We start from the raw sequence: 16,990 nt of genomic DNA, 5'->3' as shown, positions 1-16,990 counted from the left end.
AAATTTAAAAAAAAAAAAAAAAGCCTGCAAAGAAATGGAACCCATGTGGAACAATGGCTATCTCAGGGGACAGTAGGGACACACATGATTGTATTCCCTTTCAGATTTCTTCACTGAGCTTGCCCTACTTCTTAGATGGAAAGACTGAACTTTATGGGAAATACCTCTCCTGGGCTGAGCCATCCTATGCTCAGCACTCCCATCATGCTTAGTTCCATATCATGGTCCCAACAGCCCCTTGATGACAGTCTTATCCTTTCCATTCCACAGATGAGGAATTCAAAGCAGAGAGGAGTAATGGCTTCCCCAATGCCACTGTCAGGCCCACTAACCTCAGCCCAATCCAGCCAAGGCCTCTCTGACCCTATGTCCCAAGGCTGACCTCCCTGGCTGGTAGGTGTGGCTTTCCCTAGCCTGGCCTATGACAGATGGCGTGAGGAAGTAGGAACTTCAGCGAGTGACTTGAGCCTTAGTAGAATTCCTGTTTGCCTGGCTTGGGCGAGCATGGGGAGGATGGGGTGGCCCAGTCCACCCAGCCCTCAGCCTTGGCCACCCACTGGCAAGGATCCCTTGAGCCAGCTGTCCTTTGCCAGCGGCCCTTCTGTTTCTGCCTGCCTTGTGATCGCCCAGACCCGTCCCCTGTGGGTGTCCACAGCTGGCTCTCGGCTCTCTGCTGTCACTAGCCTTGGTCCTTGCCTATCTGCTGCATCTCTAAGCTCTGTCGCTACAAGGTCCCTCGTTCAGAGGACGGACCCGATGCTCGAAGCCCCTCAGCCTTCTCCCCTGTCTGTGGTGATGAAGAATGTAGGGTCCAACAGCTGGCTGCCTTCTCTGAAGGCACGAGATAAATAACAATGGAAGGAAGGAGAGAGGAGGAGTGGACGAAGGGAGGAAGGAAGAGGGGAAGGGAAGAAAGAAGGGAGGGAGGGAGGGAAGGAGGAAAGGGGAAAAGAGGACGGATGGACCAGAGAAGTATCCCCACCCGAGACCTCCCTCCTCCTCCTTCAGAGCCCCTGTGGTCTCTACAGCTCCTCAGACCCACCCTCCCTCCAACCCTGGGTTGTCAAGGCTCATCGTGGGTTGAGGACCAGAGAACACGTGGGCCAGGTTCAGTGTGAGGTCAGGATCATGGCTCAGACTGGAGTGACAATGGGGGGTGCTCAGACTGTGGCAGAGGCTCAGGGTCAGCCAGAGTTAGGAAATGGTCCTCCAGCCCTTCCAGGTGGAGCCTTCCCTGTCTCGTGGGGCAGCAGATGCTGGCTTCTTCAGGAACCTTCCATAGTACCCACAACTAGAGTGCTGACCATACCATCCTCAGGTCCCCATCCCCCTCTCTAGCTCTGGTGTCCAGAGTGACCAGACCCGTTTCTGGGCAGGAAGCCAGCCCAGAAAGCCCAGGACATCCCTGAGGGCACATCCCTATGGCAACCTGCCTGCCAACCCCCCCACCTCCCCACCATTGAGAGCCCCCGCCCCAGGCCAACCTACCATCACCAGCCTGGGTCCAGTAGGGTTTTTCAAATTCAGAACGTCAGACTGGGAAGGGCCTCCTAGATCAGCAGCAGATGCTAGCCCCTCCCCTTGCCCCAGATGGAGAAACTGAGGCCCGACTGGGGCGGGGGTGGGGTGGAGTGGGGTGGGGTGGGGTGGGGGTGGGACCTGTAGTTCAAGGACCCGCCCCCAGCCCATCCTCCTCCTCCCACCCACTCCCACCCCTGGGGCGGGCTGGGTGAGGTTAGGGGAGGGGGATCCAGACTCTGATCCCCCAGGGGATGAGGGGCGGGCCCTGGGCGGGCAGCACGGGAACCAGACACCGACGATGAATAAATGATGCCCACTCGCGGCCTGCGACCAGATCGCCGCCGCGAGCGCCGGCTGGCGGGGCGGTCACCGGGCCAACCGCGCCCGGCCCCGCGCGACCGGCTCCCCCCACCTGCGGCCGCGGGCGCGGAGCTGCGGGCGCGAAGATGGCGAGGCGGCGACGGGGCGCTGGGCCCCTCTGGGCGCTGGGGCTCTGCCTCGCGAGGGTCGCCGGGCAGCTGGTGGAGGTGAGGCGTGGCGACGCGGAAGGGCCAGGGAGGCTGTGGCCCGCCAGGGAGAGGCTTAGGGAAAACCCTTCTGCCTGGGAACTGGCTTTTTCCCTTCCAACTGTCCTCGCAGACCTGGATCATGGGGTGACACGGCCATGCCCCCCGCGCTTCCAGGCTGTGCAGGAGATTCAGGTCCCAAACTTAGGGTACCTGGCCTGATGGGAGGGTACAGCCCCAGATTTTAGTCTGGTGGGGGAGACTCACTCTGATCATATGGATTCCCAGTCCGGGGATACAGCTAAGCTCAGTCAGCCCTTACTCTCTTGCCTTTGGTCTAATGAGGGCGGGGGGGTGGTGGTGGAGGGAGGCAGAGTCCTTGGTGTCAATGACCTCTAGTCTGATAGAGGAGATCTAGTCCCTGATTTTAGTCCCTGAGCTTAGGGTCTGCTTAGATCTAGTCCCTGATCTTAGGGTCTGCTGGAGGAAAAAGCTTCTGCTGATGGGGGTGATGTAGCCTTGGGAAGGTGAGGGCTTTCCAAGCTGGAGGGTGGGGTCAGGGAGACAACGAGGCCGAGACCATTTACAGAGGAGCCCTGTGTTGAGTTCAGCTCCCATGTGGAGCACTTGGCCCCAGAGGGGAGGTACAGGCAGGGCGGGACCCAGGGCTCAGGGGGTCGTACTTGGTCATGGTGATCATGGACAGCCAGCAAAGGTCTCTGAGCAGGGAAGAGTCATGGATGAGTCTTGGTGTGGGAGGAGGAGGATAAACCGGAAGAGGGCATGTAGTTGGGGGAGCTGGGGGCCCTGCTGACATAGCCCAGTAAGGTGAGGAGGATGGCTGGGGTGGATGGTCAGGAGCATGGCTGGGGCCAGGAAGGGCTGGGAGGGGAAGAGTGGGGACCATTGCAGCCTCCCTGTCCCCTCTGTCCCCAATTCCTGCTGAGCCGTGAAGGGGAGCCAAAGAGGCAGACCAGAACCAGAATTCTGAAACGTGAGGCCAGATGGAAAGGCCCAAGAGGCAGGGCCAGGAAGGAGCAGGATTCGGAGCCTGTGCAAGGGGCAGAGAGGAGAGAGCAGAGAGAAAGAAGGGCAAGAAACAGTGAGGCGTCCAGGAGAGCCCTTGGGAGCAGGTGCCAGGGGACAGGATGGGAGAGGGAGAACAGAGTCTTATCCTGAGCACCTAAGAGGACACAGCCCTGAACCTGAGGGTCCGAGGGACAAGAAGACAGAGCCCCGTTCCCCAATACTAAGCCTGTCCATGCTCCTGACCGGGGGTGTGATCAAAAGACTGGGCTGGAGTCAGGTGTCAGCTCCAGTGTCCCTGTAAGGGGAGCCAGGCTGGCCTGAGTCACAAAGAGTGTACCCGGACCCCTCCTTGGCTGCCCCAAGGCCTTGGGTGCAGAAACTGAGCTGGCCTGGGTGCGGGAGAAGGCAGAGGGTGGCGGTCGTGTCAGTTCTGAGCCAAGGACTCTTCCCCTCAGCCCCCGGGAGCTCATCTCCCTGCTCATCAAGGGAAATTGCATTTGCAGTCCATCTGCCTGCCATTTGCCTACAGCCCGAACAAGGGCCTGACTGAGCCCAGGGGATCCAGGCAAACACCAGAAAGATGGGTAGGGCTGGAGTCCACACCACCACCCACGACAGCCCCTCCAGGCATCATTCTCCAGCTGCTGGAGCCTGGGGCTCCTAAGCTTTAGGTTTAGACCTTCCGCAGCACCCACCACAGAGACGCCCGACTCTTGCCTATTACCCTCTACCCAAGATCCCTATCAGGGTGAGATTAGAAGCTCAATTCTGCCTGGAACAAGGCTAGAACGAGAAGGTGTCAGAAGTGGGCTCTCAGCTACCTGGGCTCAGAAGCTGAGATCTCGTCTCTGGACCTCAGAACCTTCCAGCCATACAGCCCAGCAGGACCAAACACACTGAGCCTTAGGATCGGGAAGCCAGCCACTGCCCAGACCCTGGCCCTGACTCTACAGACCTATGACTGACCACAGATGCATACCCCCACAGCACGCATGCCCTGTACCTACACACATGTGCCCTGAACCCACAGAGGTGCCTGACCCCACATACATGTGTCTCTCCCTACAAATGGATCCAGGCCCCTGGGATGACGCCGAGGAGGGGTATCTTCTCATCATCGTTACCACTCTGACTGGGTAGAGAGAGCTTCCCAGAGAGCCCACGAACCACCTGACTCAAGTTACAGATGGAGAAATTGAGGCTTAGAGGTAACAAGTTTACCCTGATTCAGAGAAAAGTGCTGGGGAATCATATACCAATCCCAAGCTCACAGGTTACCTGGGACGTGCTGAAGGGCAGTGTTGTTGAGATGAGGAAGCTCCTGGCTTGTGGTAGGTGCATGGCCCATGCTCATGGACCAGGGGAAAGACCAGATGGATGGTTGAGTTTCGAGCTGCCTTTCCTTCCTAGAGAGCCAGAGGAGACTGCACGTCTGTCCTGATTCAGTCAGTCAGGAGACAGCGAAGTCCACAGATGCCCCAGCGTCCTCTCTCCCTCTGAGCCTTAACCAATCCCACCCGCCCCAATCTCCCCCCTCCCCGCGGCCCACATCCCTCAGCCTAATTCGGTGACAGAGATAGGGTCATAGCCCTCTCAGCCCCTCAGGCCCTGCCTAGACCCACTGGGCAGGGCCTTGTTCCCTCAGTCCCCCAGGGCAAGGCTGTGTCCCCTAGACTCCTAGAGCAAGGTGGCATTCCACTGGGAAGGTGGGATGTTCCAGCCATGCTTACAATGCTTGGCCTCTAGGTGTCGCTGCCGCCTTGCAGACTATTTATCTCATCCGGTCCTGGAAGGGCTCCGGCCTAGCCCATGGTCAGAAGAGGACTCTGGCAGGAGAGGCAAATGTTGAGGTCACCCAGTGGGGGTCCTGGCCAGGAAGCAGAGCCACGGGACCTGAGTCCAGCTCCACACCCCACCCTACACTGAGGATGCTTGGAAGCAAGGTCCCCTAGGACAGACAGTACTGGCCTCGCCTTGTCTCTGGCCTTGGTCCTGAGACCCCATTTGCCTGTGGGGCCCCAGACTGGAGCAGGAGGCGGGACTAGCAGGGGGGACTTGAACCTGATTGGGACAAGCCATCCACCTTTGCCCCTTTAGGCCTTGGTGTCCTCAGGCACCCTGGTACTCCAGGTGGCTGGCTCCATGGTTCTGGGGCTCTGCTTTCTTCTCTCGCTCTAAACCCGGAACCTCCCAAGGTCCAGGGTGTTGGCTGTGACTGTCTAAGACACCTGATTCTAGGAGATTCTGGAACACTCGGGCTGAGTCCTTACTGAAACCTGGGCCTCTCTCCGCCCAGCCCCAGCCCCAGCCTCTGGTCTCTGCCTGGCTTCACTTCCCTCTCTCCCGACCTGCAGCCCAGCACGGCCCCGCCCAAGCCCAAGCCGCCCCCGCTGACCAAGGAGACGGTGGTGTTCTGGGACATGCGCCTCTGGCACGTGGTGGGCATCTTCTCGCTCTTCGTGTTGTCCATCAGTGAGTAGCTGCTCTCCGCCCCCTCCCATGCCACTGCCGAAGCACAGCACCCCCTGTCCCCCCCCTTCCAATCCCTACCGGCACCACCCCCCAGGGGCTCAGAGCAGCAATTCCGGGCAGCGCAAGCAGGCCAGTCGCCCGCAGGAGGCCCACTGTGGTTTCTGGCATCTCCTGTTCTACACAGAGTCCCTGTGGAGGGCTGACAGGCTGGTGGTGACCTGAAGTATTCTGCCCGGCTGGGACACAGCCACACGGCAATTACGGTAATTACAGGGGACTCCACTGAACCAGGATGAGGACGTGTCATTTTTCCCTATCGCTGGCCTCCCGATGCTTTTCCTGCAGTTTGGCCCGCTTAAAGGGCCCACACCCAGAGGCCCCAGCAAGGCCATCCTTGGCCGCAGCTCAGCCTAGAGGCTCCCCAGACGCCCGGCAGATGTGGCTCCCGGGCTGGAAACCGTGCCTTGTCAACTCCCACTCCCCTGGAATGACTCACACTCCCCTCAATTAAAAGCAGGAGACCCCTTCCTCTCCTGGGACTGGGAGTTGTTGGATGCGAACTCACAACAGAAATGGGTTTGGCATGCTCTCTTTGGCCCTTCCAGAGTAGGGGGTCTACCGCTGAGGAAAGACGGGCAGAGAAAGGCCAGTGGAAGGGGGAGGCCACCAGGGTACAACGTAGAGTCTGACGACACTTCCCATACACCATGGATTGGGGGAGACGCAGGCAAGGAAGAGAAAGCACTCCCCCTACACAAGCTTCATGGAGAAGGGTCCTCTTAGCTGCACATCAGTGAGAGAATGCATAGTTTTACCAGCTAGGCAAGTGGAAAAGCATTCCAGGCAGAGAGGACGGTGTAAGCAGAGGTGGGAGGAAATACCCCTGACACAAAGTCTCAGATCTCTGCTATAGGATTTTTTCTGACTGCACCCTGGGTCCGGGCAACAAAAATGTCATTTAAGTTCTAGCTGGAGCTGTCCCAGGATGAAGTCCCCTGGAGGGCAGCGTCCCGGCAGAGGGCCCACCCAGATGTAAGGACTCCAAGGGAGACAAAGACATCTGATTTGCATGTGCTTCTCCTGGCACCAGAAAGGCCCTCCTTGTGGGAAAATAATCCACACCCCACCATCACCATCTCTTCACGGCTGGGGTGGGAGCGGGATCCGAGCAAGAGGCTACATTTCATTCCTGGCCAAGGCAAGAACTACTGAGTCCTCTCCGTGGAGGCCCTGCGGACAGCCAGCTGTGGCTGCGGCCCCAGCCCAGGCGTCCAGGGGGGAAACCATGGCCCCACCCGCCACCCCACACCTGCACCCCGGCACCAAGAGGCAGGATTCCGGGAGGCATCTGCCTGCTGGAGCAGTGTAGGGTGCAGGTCAAGGGAGCCATTCTGGGGTACTCCAGGAAGCAGGAGTGAGGACACCAAAGGGCCTCTAGACACAGGCTAGCCTCTCGGGGCCCTGCTCGGCCCCAGACAGTGGAGGTGCCTAGGGCCACACAAGGAGGTTGCAATGTCAGACCCAAAGAGGAGCTTGGATGTGAAGCATGTAGACCAGCTCCTACGCCCTACCCTATTTCCTAGAAAAGGGTAAGGGAGAGTCCCAAAGGCCTCAGAGCAGCCAGTCTGTATTCGTTGTCACCTTCCGTGCCAGGCTCTATGGAGTAGAGATGGCCTAGCCCCATCTCCTGGGGATGAAGCATCTTTCCTGCCTCCCAGTCAGCTTGGGCCTGGTGGCACAGCTGTTGGTGGCGTGTCACCCCAGAACCTTGAGCAGAGGGGCTGGGTTTGGATGGGGGTGCCCCGGGAAGTCTCTCCAGCCTGGGGAATCACATTGCAAGCCCTTGTCGGGGCGCTGGAACTCCATCCAAGGCACATTGTTTTTTTCCTTCTTTGATGAGAAATGACCAGGCCAGGCTGGGTGGGGCAGGCCTGGAGCGAGGGGCGGCGTCTGAGCCCTGATCCAGGTGCCAATAGCTGAGCTCCCTTTGGAGCCCAGGCTTTGTGGGGCCTGGGACCAGCCCCTGGGGAGAGCCTGAGCAAGCACGTGAGAGGACGTGCCCAGTGGGCGGCTGGAAGTGGTGGCCCAAGCCAGTAGGATCGGGGCCGTGGGCATACACACTGGGGCCTGGAGAAGACTAGAACCCAGCTTCGAAGGGATAAGAAAGGCTTATCCAAGGTGCGAGGAGAAGCACATGTCCCTGGACAGCCCTGTGCAGTTAGACCTACTGCTGGAGTCTCGTGCAGTCCCCCAGAGTTCCCGATTATTGTCAGCTCCCCTGTCCATCCATTCAGGAATCTGGTTGTCCTCAGGAGCAAAGGATTTGAGAGCATCTCACACATTCATTCATTCATTCATTTTTTTTCTCATTCTGTGAATCTGGGTGAGACTTAGTGGGGCCACAAGATTTGGCTGAAGGGGTTGCGTTAAGTTGACCCCAAAGGGTGCTCCAGCCCCAGCTACATCGGTCTAATCCATCTTCCTTAAAATAGGCCTGGCTCGTCCTGCTTGGCCATCCTGCCCCCAGGAGTCTGCCAGGAAGTTATGTCCTGTCATCCGATTTATAATAAGCAGCAGCCCGGTCCCCTCCCCCGAGGCTGGGGCCAGGGTGGTCAGACTGTGGGGCCTTAGAAAAACAAACTCAGTCCAGCCGGGTCCTGGCAGCCGTGCCCAGCCCTGCCTGTCACTAGACAGGCCCGCTCCGTTCCTTGGCCCAGCTCGCGTGGGCACAGCTGCCTTCAGCCGGAAAACCGCTCCTTGGAATAACTATCTGCGTAAACGCCCCAGGGCAGGATCTGTGCCCTCTGGGGGACCCTCGTGGCCAGGAGAAGCCCAGGCTTGTCCTCAGGGAGGTTGAGGAAGACATGGCCCCGTCCTTCAGTGTCTGAGGTCCTCTCAGGAGCCTGGGGAGGAAGCACCAGGAGTTGAGAGGCCTGGGTGGGAACACAGGCCAGCGTCTGGGTGGCTGTCGTTTGAGTCACTGGGCAGGCCTCTGCCCTGCCCTCCAGGGGCCCCGATCTAGTCAGAAATCGAGATCAGCAACAGGGCTTAGAGGCCAGTGCAAAAAGTATGAGACCCCCTTGTTCAGAAATTGTTAAGAACAGCGACAGCAGCCCATTAAGCCCAGCGCCAGGTCCCTTCGGAGAGCCGCTCCCTGTGTGACTCTCTGAAGTCAGCCCCGCTCAGGAGAGAGATCTCAGGAAGAATCCCAGAGCCTACAGGGATCTCGTGCAGACGCAGAGCCTTCTGCCAGCGATTGCTGGGTGACACGCATGTAGGCAGGTGAGGGCAGGTCTGAAATGTGGGGACCGTTCCTGGGATGTCTAAGCTCCAGCCTTGGCCAAGCCTGCTCTGTCCACCCCCCCCCCACCCCCACCCCTGCTACAGTCATCACTCTGTGCTGCGTCTTCAACTGCCGCGTGCCCCGGACCCGGAAGGAGATTGAAGCCCGCTACCTGCAGCGGAAGGCCGCCAAGATGTACACGGACAAACTGGAGACGGTGCCCCCCCTCAACGAGCTCACGGAGATCCCTGGAGGTGAGCAGGCAGGGGTCCCCCAACCCCCTGCCCCCCACCGCCACCTATCCCGGCTGAGCCAGCCCCTTCCTCAGTCCTGCCACCAAGAGTGGCCCTGCTCCTCCCCTCCCCCAGCATTAGGTTCTGGTCCCCGGAGACCAGAGGGCACAAACGGGCCCGAGTGAGGCGGGTAACACAAGGAGCTCTTCTGCAGGTGGGAGAGGTTTGGAAGGAAGAAGTGAAGGGCTGGCTGTGGGGGGCTCTGGTGTGGGCCCTACGACCCCCTGCCTCACCCCTGCCAACTGCCCCTCTTCTACACCACAGAGGATAAGAAGAAGAAGAAGAAGAAGGACAGTGTGGACACCGTGGCCATCAAGGTAGAGGAGGATGAGAAGAATGAAGCCAAGAAGAAGAAAGGGGAGAAGTGAGGAGGGCTTCCTGGAGGTGGCAGCCCAGGCTGGCTAGCCCTGGGGCTCAAGTTCTGGCCAGGGTCCGGGCATCTTGGACTCCCAGCACATCCATGGACTAGAAAGATTGCAGAACACCCTCTTCTTGGCTCCGAGGGCCCTGCTGAGGCCCCATCCTGACAGCCCACTGGGGGGCAGGGGCCAGACTGCACCTGGCATCCTGCCTCCCAGCCTGGACTCCGCTCCTTTCACCTCACTCACGTGGCCGCTCAGCAAAGGTGGTCTTGGGCCACTGTCCCCCTGCAGATCTGGAGTGGGGTGGCCTTGCACCCACCCAGACATACCTCTGTCCCTGCTGCCAGGAACAGCAGTGGCTCTACGGGGCTGACGGGACATGGCTTGCCTCTTAGAAGGAGACAGCAGAACTGGAGGGGCTGGAGTGTGACGCCACAGCCAGGCTGGCCGCAGGAAAAAGAGGGTCACTGGGGGAAGCTGAGCCGAGGCTCTCAGCCTTCTCTAGACAGCAGCCCTGGTAGCCAGGGAGCTTGTCCAGGCCCAGCCGGGGTCCTGGCCGGGGAGGTGACTAAAACGCCCATCTGGAGGCAGGGGAACTCCAGCCCCACATGCCAGGCAGCCGCACTGGAGCTGAGGCTGCTGGGAGGCCGAGTGTGAGGCCTGGGGACTCGGGGCTGGGGGGCTTCAGCTGTGGGTCAGGGGTACAGAAGGCTGAGGCCTGTGGGCTAAAGGGAGAAGGGAAGAAAGCTGGTAGCAGGGCCCCATCTGGGAGAATCCAGGGAGTCCCGGAGAAGCCGAGGGGAGCATTGTGGGGGTCTTCAGGGTCCCCCCCCACGCTGGGGTCACCACAGGGGACAGTCAGGGGCGCCAAGGCAGCAGGCAGCCTTCCACCCGTTGTGCAGAACAGCAACCAGCTCCCTCTTCTACACCTCAATGGTGGCGCCTCAGGGAGTCACTGCTGACCAGAGTGGGGGAGGCCCACACCCCCCACCCCAAGGCTGACTCCTCGGGGAGGGGACATACAGAGGGATTTCCAGATGGTGGCTAACCTCCGAGGAGGTGCACACATCTGGGCCTGGAAACTGAGGAGATGCCATGGTTCCTGAGCTGGGGCAAGCGGCCTTGGTGGCCTGCGACAATGTGTAAATAAAGCTGAGTGCCTTCTTGTACCTGAGTGACCTGAGATGATCCCTCAGGGTGCCCTGTCCCTGGAGCATATACGCAGAGAGTGACGCACTGTGACAGGCTGGCGGGCGGCACTGGCCAAGCAGGAGCTCCCTCCCCTAACTACTCCCCCAGCCTGAACTGGGATGAGCTGGAGGGAGAGGCACTGGCCACCTGGGCATCGAGACCGGGAGGAAGCTGCCCCCTCTCTCCTCCTCTCCCCTCCACTTTGTGGCCTGAGCCCCATGCTGGGGACACAAGAGGGGTCCAGTGTGGATCCTGACCTGGAGCTGGATGATTGTGATGCAAGGAGAGGGACCCGGGCAGACACGGGTCACGGAGCCACGAAAGGACAGAGAAACCCCAGAGGCCCCGCGGTGGGCCTGGAGTCAGAACCCAGACTCTGCCCTCACGGTCCAGCCTACGGGCTTCTCACGCAGGAGGTTAAGGTTGTGGCTAAGGTCCTACGACACATACAGGCCAGAGTCTTCCTGCGTGGCCCAGGCAACAGAAGCCCAGAGGGGCAGGGACCACTGGAAGTCTGAGAAGCTGCTGATAAAACCTGGGGATGTCCAGGCTGGGTCTGCATCTGCCCTGCTCCCTGGTCTCTGACCTAGGGCCTCTATTGGTCTCTCTTGGACAGGCAGGGCTGCCACCGGTAATGTCTGAGCCCCGTGGGCACCTGCCTTAGGCTCCAGGTGGGGCACAAGGCTGGAAGGTCCAAGTTCACTACAGTGCTTCAGGGCAGAGACGGAGTGGGAGGGGGAGTGGCTCCAGCCAAAGTCAAGGAGAGCCTGACTCTCCTTTACCCCAGCCTCACCCTGTGTCCCAGCAGCCCCATTTCAGCCCACAGAGTACATTCTAGACCCCAGTATCATTCCTATACTCTCCCTCCACTTTCTGCGGGAGCCACCCCAAACCTATAGATGGAGACAGACCCAGGGGGCTCTGCGCTTTTCAGGAGAGACAGTCTGGAGTCCCCTCTCCCCCTGCCCCCCACCTCACCCCCCCGGCTCGCTCACCTCCCACTCAAGCAGGCCCAGGAAGGAAGCAGCTTGGGGAAGAGAAGCGTTTAATTGAGCACCTCATATCTGCTCTGCCCTGCCCTGAAGGGCAGGGAGAGCTACACCTGCAGAATGCTGGGCCCAGAGGGTGAGGACGGCACCCCCAGGGGACAGCACGAGGGTGTCAGAGGGCAGCAAGGAGGTTGAGGGACAGCAGGAGCACCAGGAGCAGGGCCCTGGATGGGGCTGGCAGGGCCTGCCCGCTGACCCGTTCCCAGATCCAGTGCTGGTAGGCAGTGACCTGCAGGTAGATGGGCGGGGCCTCGCTCCTCCCGCAGCCTGGGCCCCAGGTCACCAGTCCCACCAGGTACCACGTAGAGTCCACAGAACAGGCCAAGGGCTCACCACTTATCTCCTGCAAGAGGGGTGTGTAACAAAAAGTGTCAGGGGGTCCAGGTGTGGCCAGAGGGAGATGCGATCTGGCTCAAGGACAAAGCAAGGTATCCTCACGCCACTTCTCTTCCACAGTAGCTCCCCCTCTACAACCCAGGGGGTCAACTAGCTGAGAGGTGCCCTCGAGGTCCAGACCCAGGAGACCTCCCTCAGAGAGGTTCACCTCCTCTCTCTCATGCCAGGCTCCCACCCCCCTTCTTCTCACCACCCCCTTCTCTCTCCTCTCCGATCTTCCTCTCCCATCTCTCCCTCCGTCCTCCCCTCCCCTCTGAACGTCCCCCCCCCCATCTCTGCAGGCGCCCTGGAGGTGAGGGAGCGAGGAAGGTGCTCACGTAGCAGAACTGTTCCCTGTCCAAGTCCTCCGCACAGACCATCTGGGAGTCCACGACCCGAACCAGAGAGGGCACTTTGGAGACCTTGTGGTATAACTTGTCACAATCCTTGTTGTTCAGGATGGTGACTCCCTTCTCCTGAATGGTCAGGAACTGGGGCCACACGCCTGCGGGGACAGGTCCCCCATCGTTCAGGCTTGGTGCTCTCACCACTGCCAGCCCGGGGGGCTGTCCTTTCTGCGGCTGGCCTGCTCCCCCAGCCTCTGAGGAGGCCCTCCTGGAGATTTCGGAGCAGGCTGCCCTCCGCCTGGCCTCGCCGGGCCTGGTCTCACCCCTACCAGACTCCAATCCGTGGGGTCTGTTCCCATCTCAGCAGCTTGGCTTCTGCCCTTCCAGCTCGAAGGCCTGCCCAGCCCCTCTCAGGCCCAAATCCCTCCTTTGTTAAGCCTCCCCCAAAGGCCTCTTTCACCCTAGCTAGCCCAGACCCCCCGCTCTGTGGGCCCTAGGCCCTCCCTCCTCCTCTCCCCTCCTCCCTCTCTCCAGTGTGACTCTGTCTCTAGCTGGAGCCCCTGCGGGGCCAGACTTCCAACCATCCTCAGACTTTCCCCAGGCAGGCCACAGCGGGAAAGACAAACAGCCACCCCCAGCCCCAGGCTGGAACCACGGGGCTCAGACTATTTTTAGGCAAGAAGGTTCCATGAAGCCAAAGGGATGAGCGCCTGCCTTGTGGAAAAGAGGGGCTCCCTGAATGGACTGGGCCTTCCTAAAACTCCTAAGAAAATAGCCCCTGGGTGGGCCCGGGAAGACACTCCTACACTTTGGGCCTTGCTCCATCCCCGGGGAAGATAAAGGACTTGAGAGGTTCACTGGCTGCAGACTGCCCTTAGCCAACTCTGGCTGCAGACTGCCCTTAGTCAACCATGCAGGGCCACTGGGGGAACTTTCTACAGTCACCAAACCCTGCTCCTCCCACTGCAAATTTCTGCTTCAAATCTGGGATTGCGTGCCCCAGGCAAGCTGTCACTCTGTGCCCCTCTGCCTTCAAGGAAGTCCTGTTTACAGGCCCTGGCCTGGGGCTGAGGACTCATGGGCTATCTGGGAACCTTCAGGCCTGAATGGTCATGATGCATTCGCTGCCAAGACCCCCCAGGGGGAAGGAGACCAGAGACGGGAAGATGTCTCAGAAACAGCTGTCCACAGAGACCCCGGCCCTCCCCGCCGGGGTCCTCCCCCACACACCACCCCACCCCCACCAGGTCCGGAGAGGCTCTGACTTACCGTCAAACTTGGGGAGTCCCCAGCCCGTTACAGTGCAGAGGGAGCCGTCCTTCACCTCAAAGTCCAAGCCAGGCAGGCAGATGGGCCAGACGTACTTGTTGTACTTGAGCGGCCACGTGAGCTTGAGGAGGGCAATGTCGTGGGCCCGACCCACCCAGGACCAGTACCGATGGGGCCGGTACCGTTTGTTCAAGATGACCTGGTACACCGGGACGTCGGAGGTCGTCGGGGACTTCTGGTCTATTCTCGGGCTCCCCACCCGCACTGAATAGGTAACATTTTGCCTAGGGGACCACGAGGGGAGTCTGTCTTCAGGACCAGGCAACTCACCCGGGCCTCCACCCCGCTGTGGCATTCCGAGTCAGTCCAGGCAGGCCACCCACCTACTTCAAGCCCCCCGAGCCCCTCTCTCCCAACAGCTGTGAACAGGGCCCTCTGCACACCCACTGTGTGGTCCTGCCCTTTACAACAACCCTTTACTTTACAGAGAGGAAAACCAAGGCTCAGAGAAGCCCAGCAAACAGCTCAAGGCTACCCAGCCAGGAAGTGGCAGAGCTGGGACACAGACCCGGTTTTCTCTAGTTCCAAACTCTGGAATCTGTCTGGCACCCAGTGCGGGCCCTGGAAGTGGCAGAGGCCGGGCACAATCAATCAGCCACGGCCTCGCCCTCCAGCCTCCTTTCCCAGCATGCCTCTCAAGTCTCCAGGTCAGCCCTTAGGCTTGGAGCAGGCTTTTCCACGGATGCTGCCCTCGGGCCCTCCCCTGGCCCTGGCACGTGGGCATGCTCTCTCTCTTGTCCCCACGCTGCCCGGACTCCCCGGTGAGGACCTGTCTTCTCATCTATCGGCCCCAGCAAGCCAAGAGGAGTGATGCGTCCCCTCTCTGCCCCTAGGGCCCAGGCCAGGGTTTCAAAGGAGGGTCAAAGGCTATGGGTAGAAGGAAGGCAGGCATGAGTAAGTGAAACAAAGGGTGTGTGGGACGGAGGACTTAGGACCTCCTCTCTGTGGCTAGGAGGAAGGAGGTCTGGGTCGTGGCTTCCAAGCCCCCATCTCATATCTGCAGCAGGAGTGCTGAGGCCTGGGGAGCCAAGGGGAGGGGAGAAAGTGCCCAGCCCTCTGGGAAGGAATCAGGAATCGGCAGGACTCAGCCTGCACATGCTGAGAGCTGAAGAGAGGCTGGGGCTGAGACCAGAGCACGGCTGCCGCCGAAGGCCCAGCTGGCAGCATGACCAGGCCCCGTGGCTCTGGACACCTTTCCACCCACCCACCTAGGCCCCAACTCACAAGATCAGGCAGTGGGCCACGGTCAGCACCCAGCGGGAGGCAATGAGGGTGCCTGCACAGATATGTGTGCCATTGGCCTGCACGCTGACCATCCACGGCCACCGCCGAGCCATGGCCTCTGGGTCCCTGAGGGTGGGGTCCTTCTCCTGGGAGGAGCCGCAGGCTGAGGAGGAAGGTGGGAGCTTGATGGAGGATGGGACCCACCCCGAGGCGCCTTCCCTCCCCTCAGCACCATCTCCTGCCTCTCCAGCTGTGGCCCACACTCAGGCAGTGATTCTCTTTTCCCACAGGAATTTCTCTTTTTTGCACATGAAAATGGAGGTCTGCAGCTTCTAAAGGGCCTCAGCGCTGCCCAGGTACCCCTGTCCCTCCTCCCCCAAACCGGGGGCCCAGAGCATTCTCAGCCCCCATTCTGGTATGGCACTGGGCCTGGAGCTCTGACCAGATCCTTCAGAAACTCATCCGTGTTTCTGTCTGCACCCACCCCCCATACTTCGGCCCAGCCAGACCCCTCTCCCTGTTCTGGGAACCCTCCTGTGATTCAGTGAGACGACCCAAGAGAAAAACGGGCCATGGGCGTGAACAGACACACCCCAAGGATGACACCCCAGCAGCAAGCCAACCCCGAAGCTGCTGAGCCCCAGGAATCCTCCGGGAGCCCTGGAGACCTCAGCACAGGGAGGTTCCCCTCCACACCACCTGCCCGACGAAACTCAGTGGCTCTGGCCCCAAGGATGGGTGAGGATTACCGGCCCAGATCGCTCACTCCCGGTTGCGGGGAGTGTGCAGCCACTTTGGAAAACTTCTCAAACTGAAAATGCACATATCCAACCTCAGAGTAACCCACCCCCAGGGTTTTCCTGGGGGGTGTCCGTGGATGGGGAGATCAGCGTGCATGGGCCAGCACCAGCGCATGTTGGGCCCCACATAGGAGAGGGGGTGTCTGCACGCACTAGACCCTGTGAGGCAGGCTTCTGGTGGCAGCTCAGATGTGGGCACTGAGTTCCAAGATAAGAAATCATTCTGGGGGTTTCTGTTCAACACGATGGAAAGCCACTGCTGGAGAGAAGGTCGCCTGGGGGTGCTCCCGAGACACCCATGGTGTGGCTCCCTGAAAGTTGTGCCGGAGATCCCCTAAGTCCTTGGCTGGGAGCCTGGGTCAGCTCTCAGCGGTGCACCCCGGGCTCCTCCGAGTCTCCCTCCTTCCCACCTCTCCAGGACGGGAGGCCTGGCCCCCAGTAGATGCTCGGTAAACCCTTGTAAAAGGAAGCTCTTTTCTCACTCCTCCCTGCCCCTTCCTCCGACGTCCCCATCGGTCCCCAGGAGTCACAGGTCCTTCAGACGGCTCCTGCACCCTCCTCCCCCAGGGAGTCCACGGTACTCACTGAGGAAGCTGTTGTACCCGGTAGAAACAGACATGGTCTGGGTCTGGAGGGACATGGGCTGCGACAGGTCGGTGGGGGCCTGGCGGGGGAGGCGAGGCTCGTCTGAGGGACAGGTGGCACTGGAGGCGCAGGGGACGCCAGGGTCGGCGGAAGCAGGCTCAGGCAGTGTCCCTGGGGCTTGGCTCGCCAGGCAGCCTGAGGAAGGATGCAGTGAGGGTGAGGCCAGGCCCGGCGAGGGGGTCAGAGGAGGCCCCGTGAGGGCCTGGGGGTGGGGGACGGGACGGGGCTCACCCACGGGCCTTGGTGGCAGCAGCAGCAGCAGCAGTAGCAGCAGCAGAGGAAGAGCAGACGCCTCGGGGCCCTGGGGGCCCTGCCTGCGGGCCGGCGTCCTGCACCGGAGCTCCATTCGGGAGACGCAGCGATGGCGCCGCGGTGCTCCTCTCGCGACGGCGCCCCCCATCGGCCGCCCGCGCCGGCGTCCGCTGTGTGGGCAAGGCCGGTGCCGCTGCCCCGTCCCGCTTGAGCGCCCCCCAGTGGCCGCCCCCAGCGGCGCCCTGGCGGACTCAGGGTTTCTACCCTCTGCCTCCTCCGCCCCTCTGTCTCGCTGACTGCGCCTGGCCAGGC

The 16,990-nt window shown here is 60.7% G+C and overlaps 2 protein-coding genes across 2 annotated transcripts; one reads left to right on the top strand and one right to left on the bottom strand.

Moving 5' to 3' along the window:
• Positions 1-1,967: 1,967 nt before the first annotated feature.
• Positions 1,968-9,472, top strand: TMIE (transmembrane inner ear; the record flags this gene model as incomplete). The annotated part of the gene is made up of 4 exons (XM_080810591.1): positions 1,968-2,048; positions 5,411-5,528; positions 8,916-9,065; positions 9,369-9,472. 4 exons carry the CDS (start codon positions 1,968-1,970, stop codon positions 9,470-9,472), a joined length of 453 nt encoding a protein of 150 aa, XP_080666717.1.
• A 2,346-nt stretch (positions 9,473-11,818) lies between these two features.
• LOC308349923 (putative threonine protease PRSS50) lies at positions 11,819-16,826 on the bottom strand (the record flags this gene model as incomplete). The annotated part of the gene is made up of 6 exons (XM_080814861.1): positions 11,819-12,049; positions 12,420-12,586; positions 13,698-13,981; positions 14,982-15,144; positions 16,367-16,561; positions 16,658-16,826. 6 exons carry the CDS (start codon positions 16,824-16,826, stop codon positions 11,819-11,821), a joined length of 1,209 nt encoding a protein of 402 aa, XP_080670987.1.
• Positions 16,827-16,990: the final 164 nt, after the last annotated feature.

The sequence above is a fragment of the Martes martes genome (genome assembly GCF_963455335.1).
Source record: "Martes martes genome assembly, chromosome: 1".
In the NCBI taxonomy this organism is placed as follows: Eukaryota; Metazoa; Chordata; class Mammalia; order Carnivora; family Mustelidae; genus Martes; species Martes martes.
The sequence above is the reverse complement of the archived record's forward strand: the minus strand, read 5'-3'. Positions and strand labels throughout refer to the sequence as shown.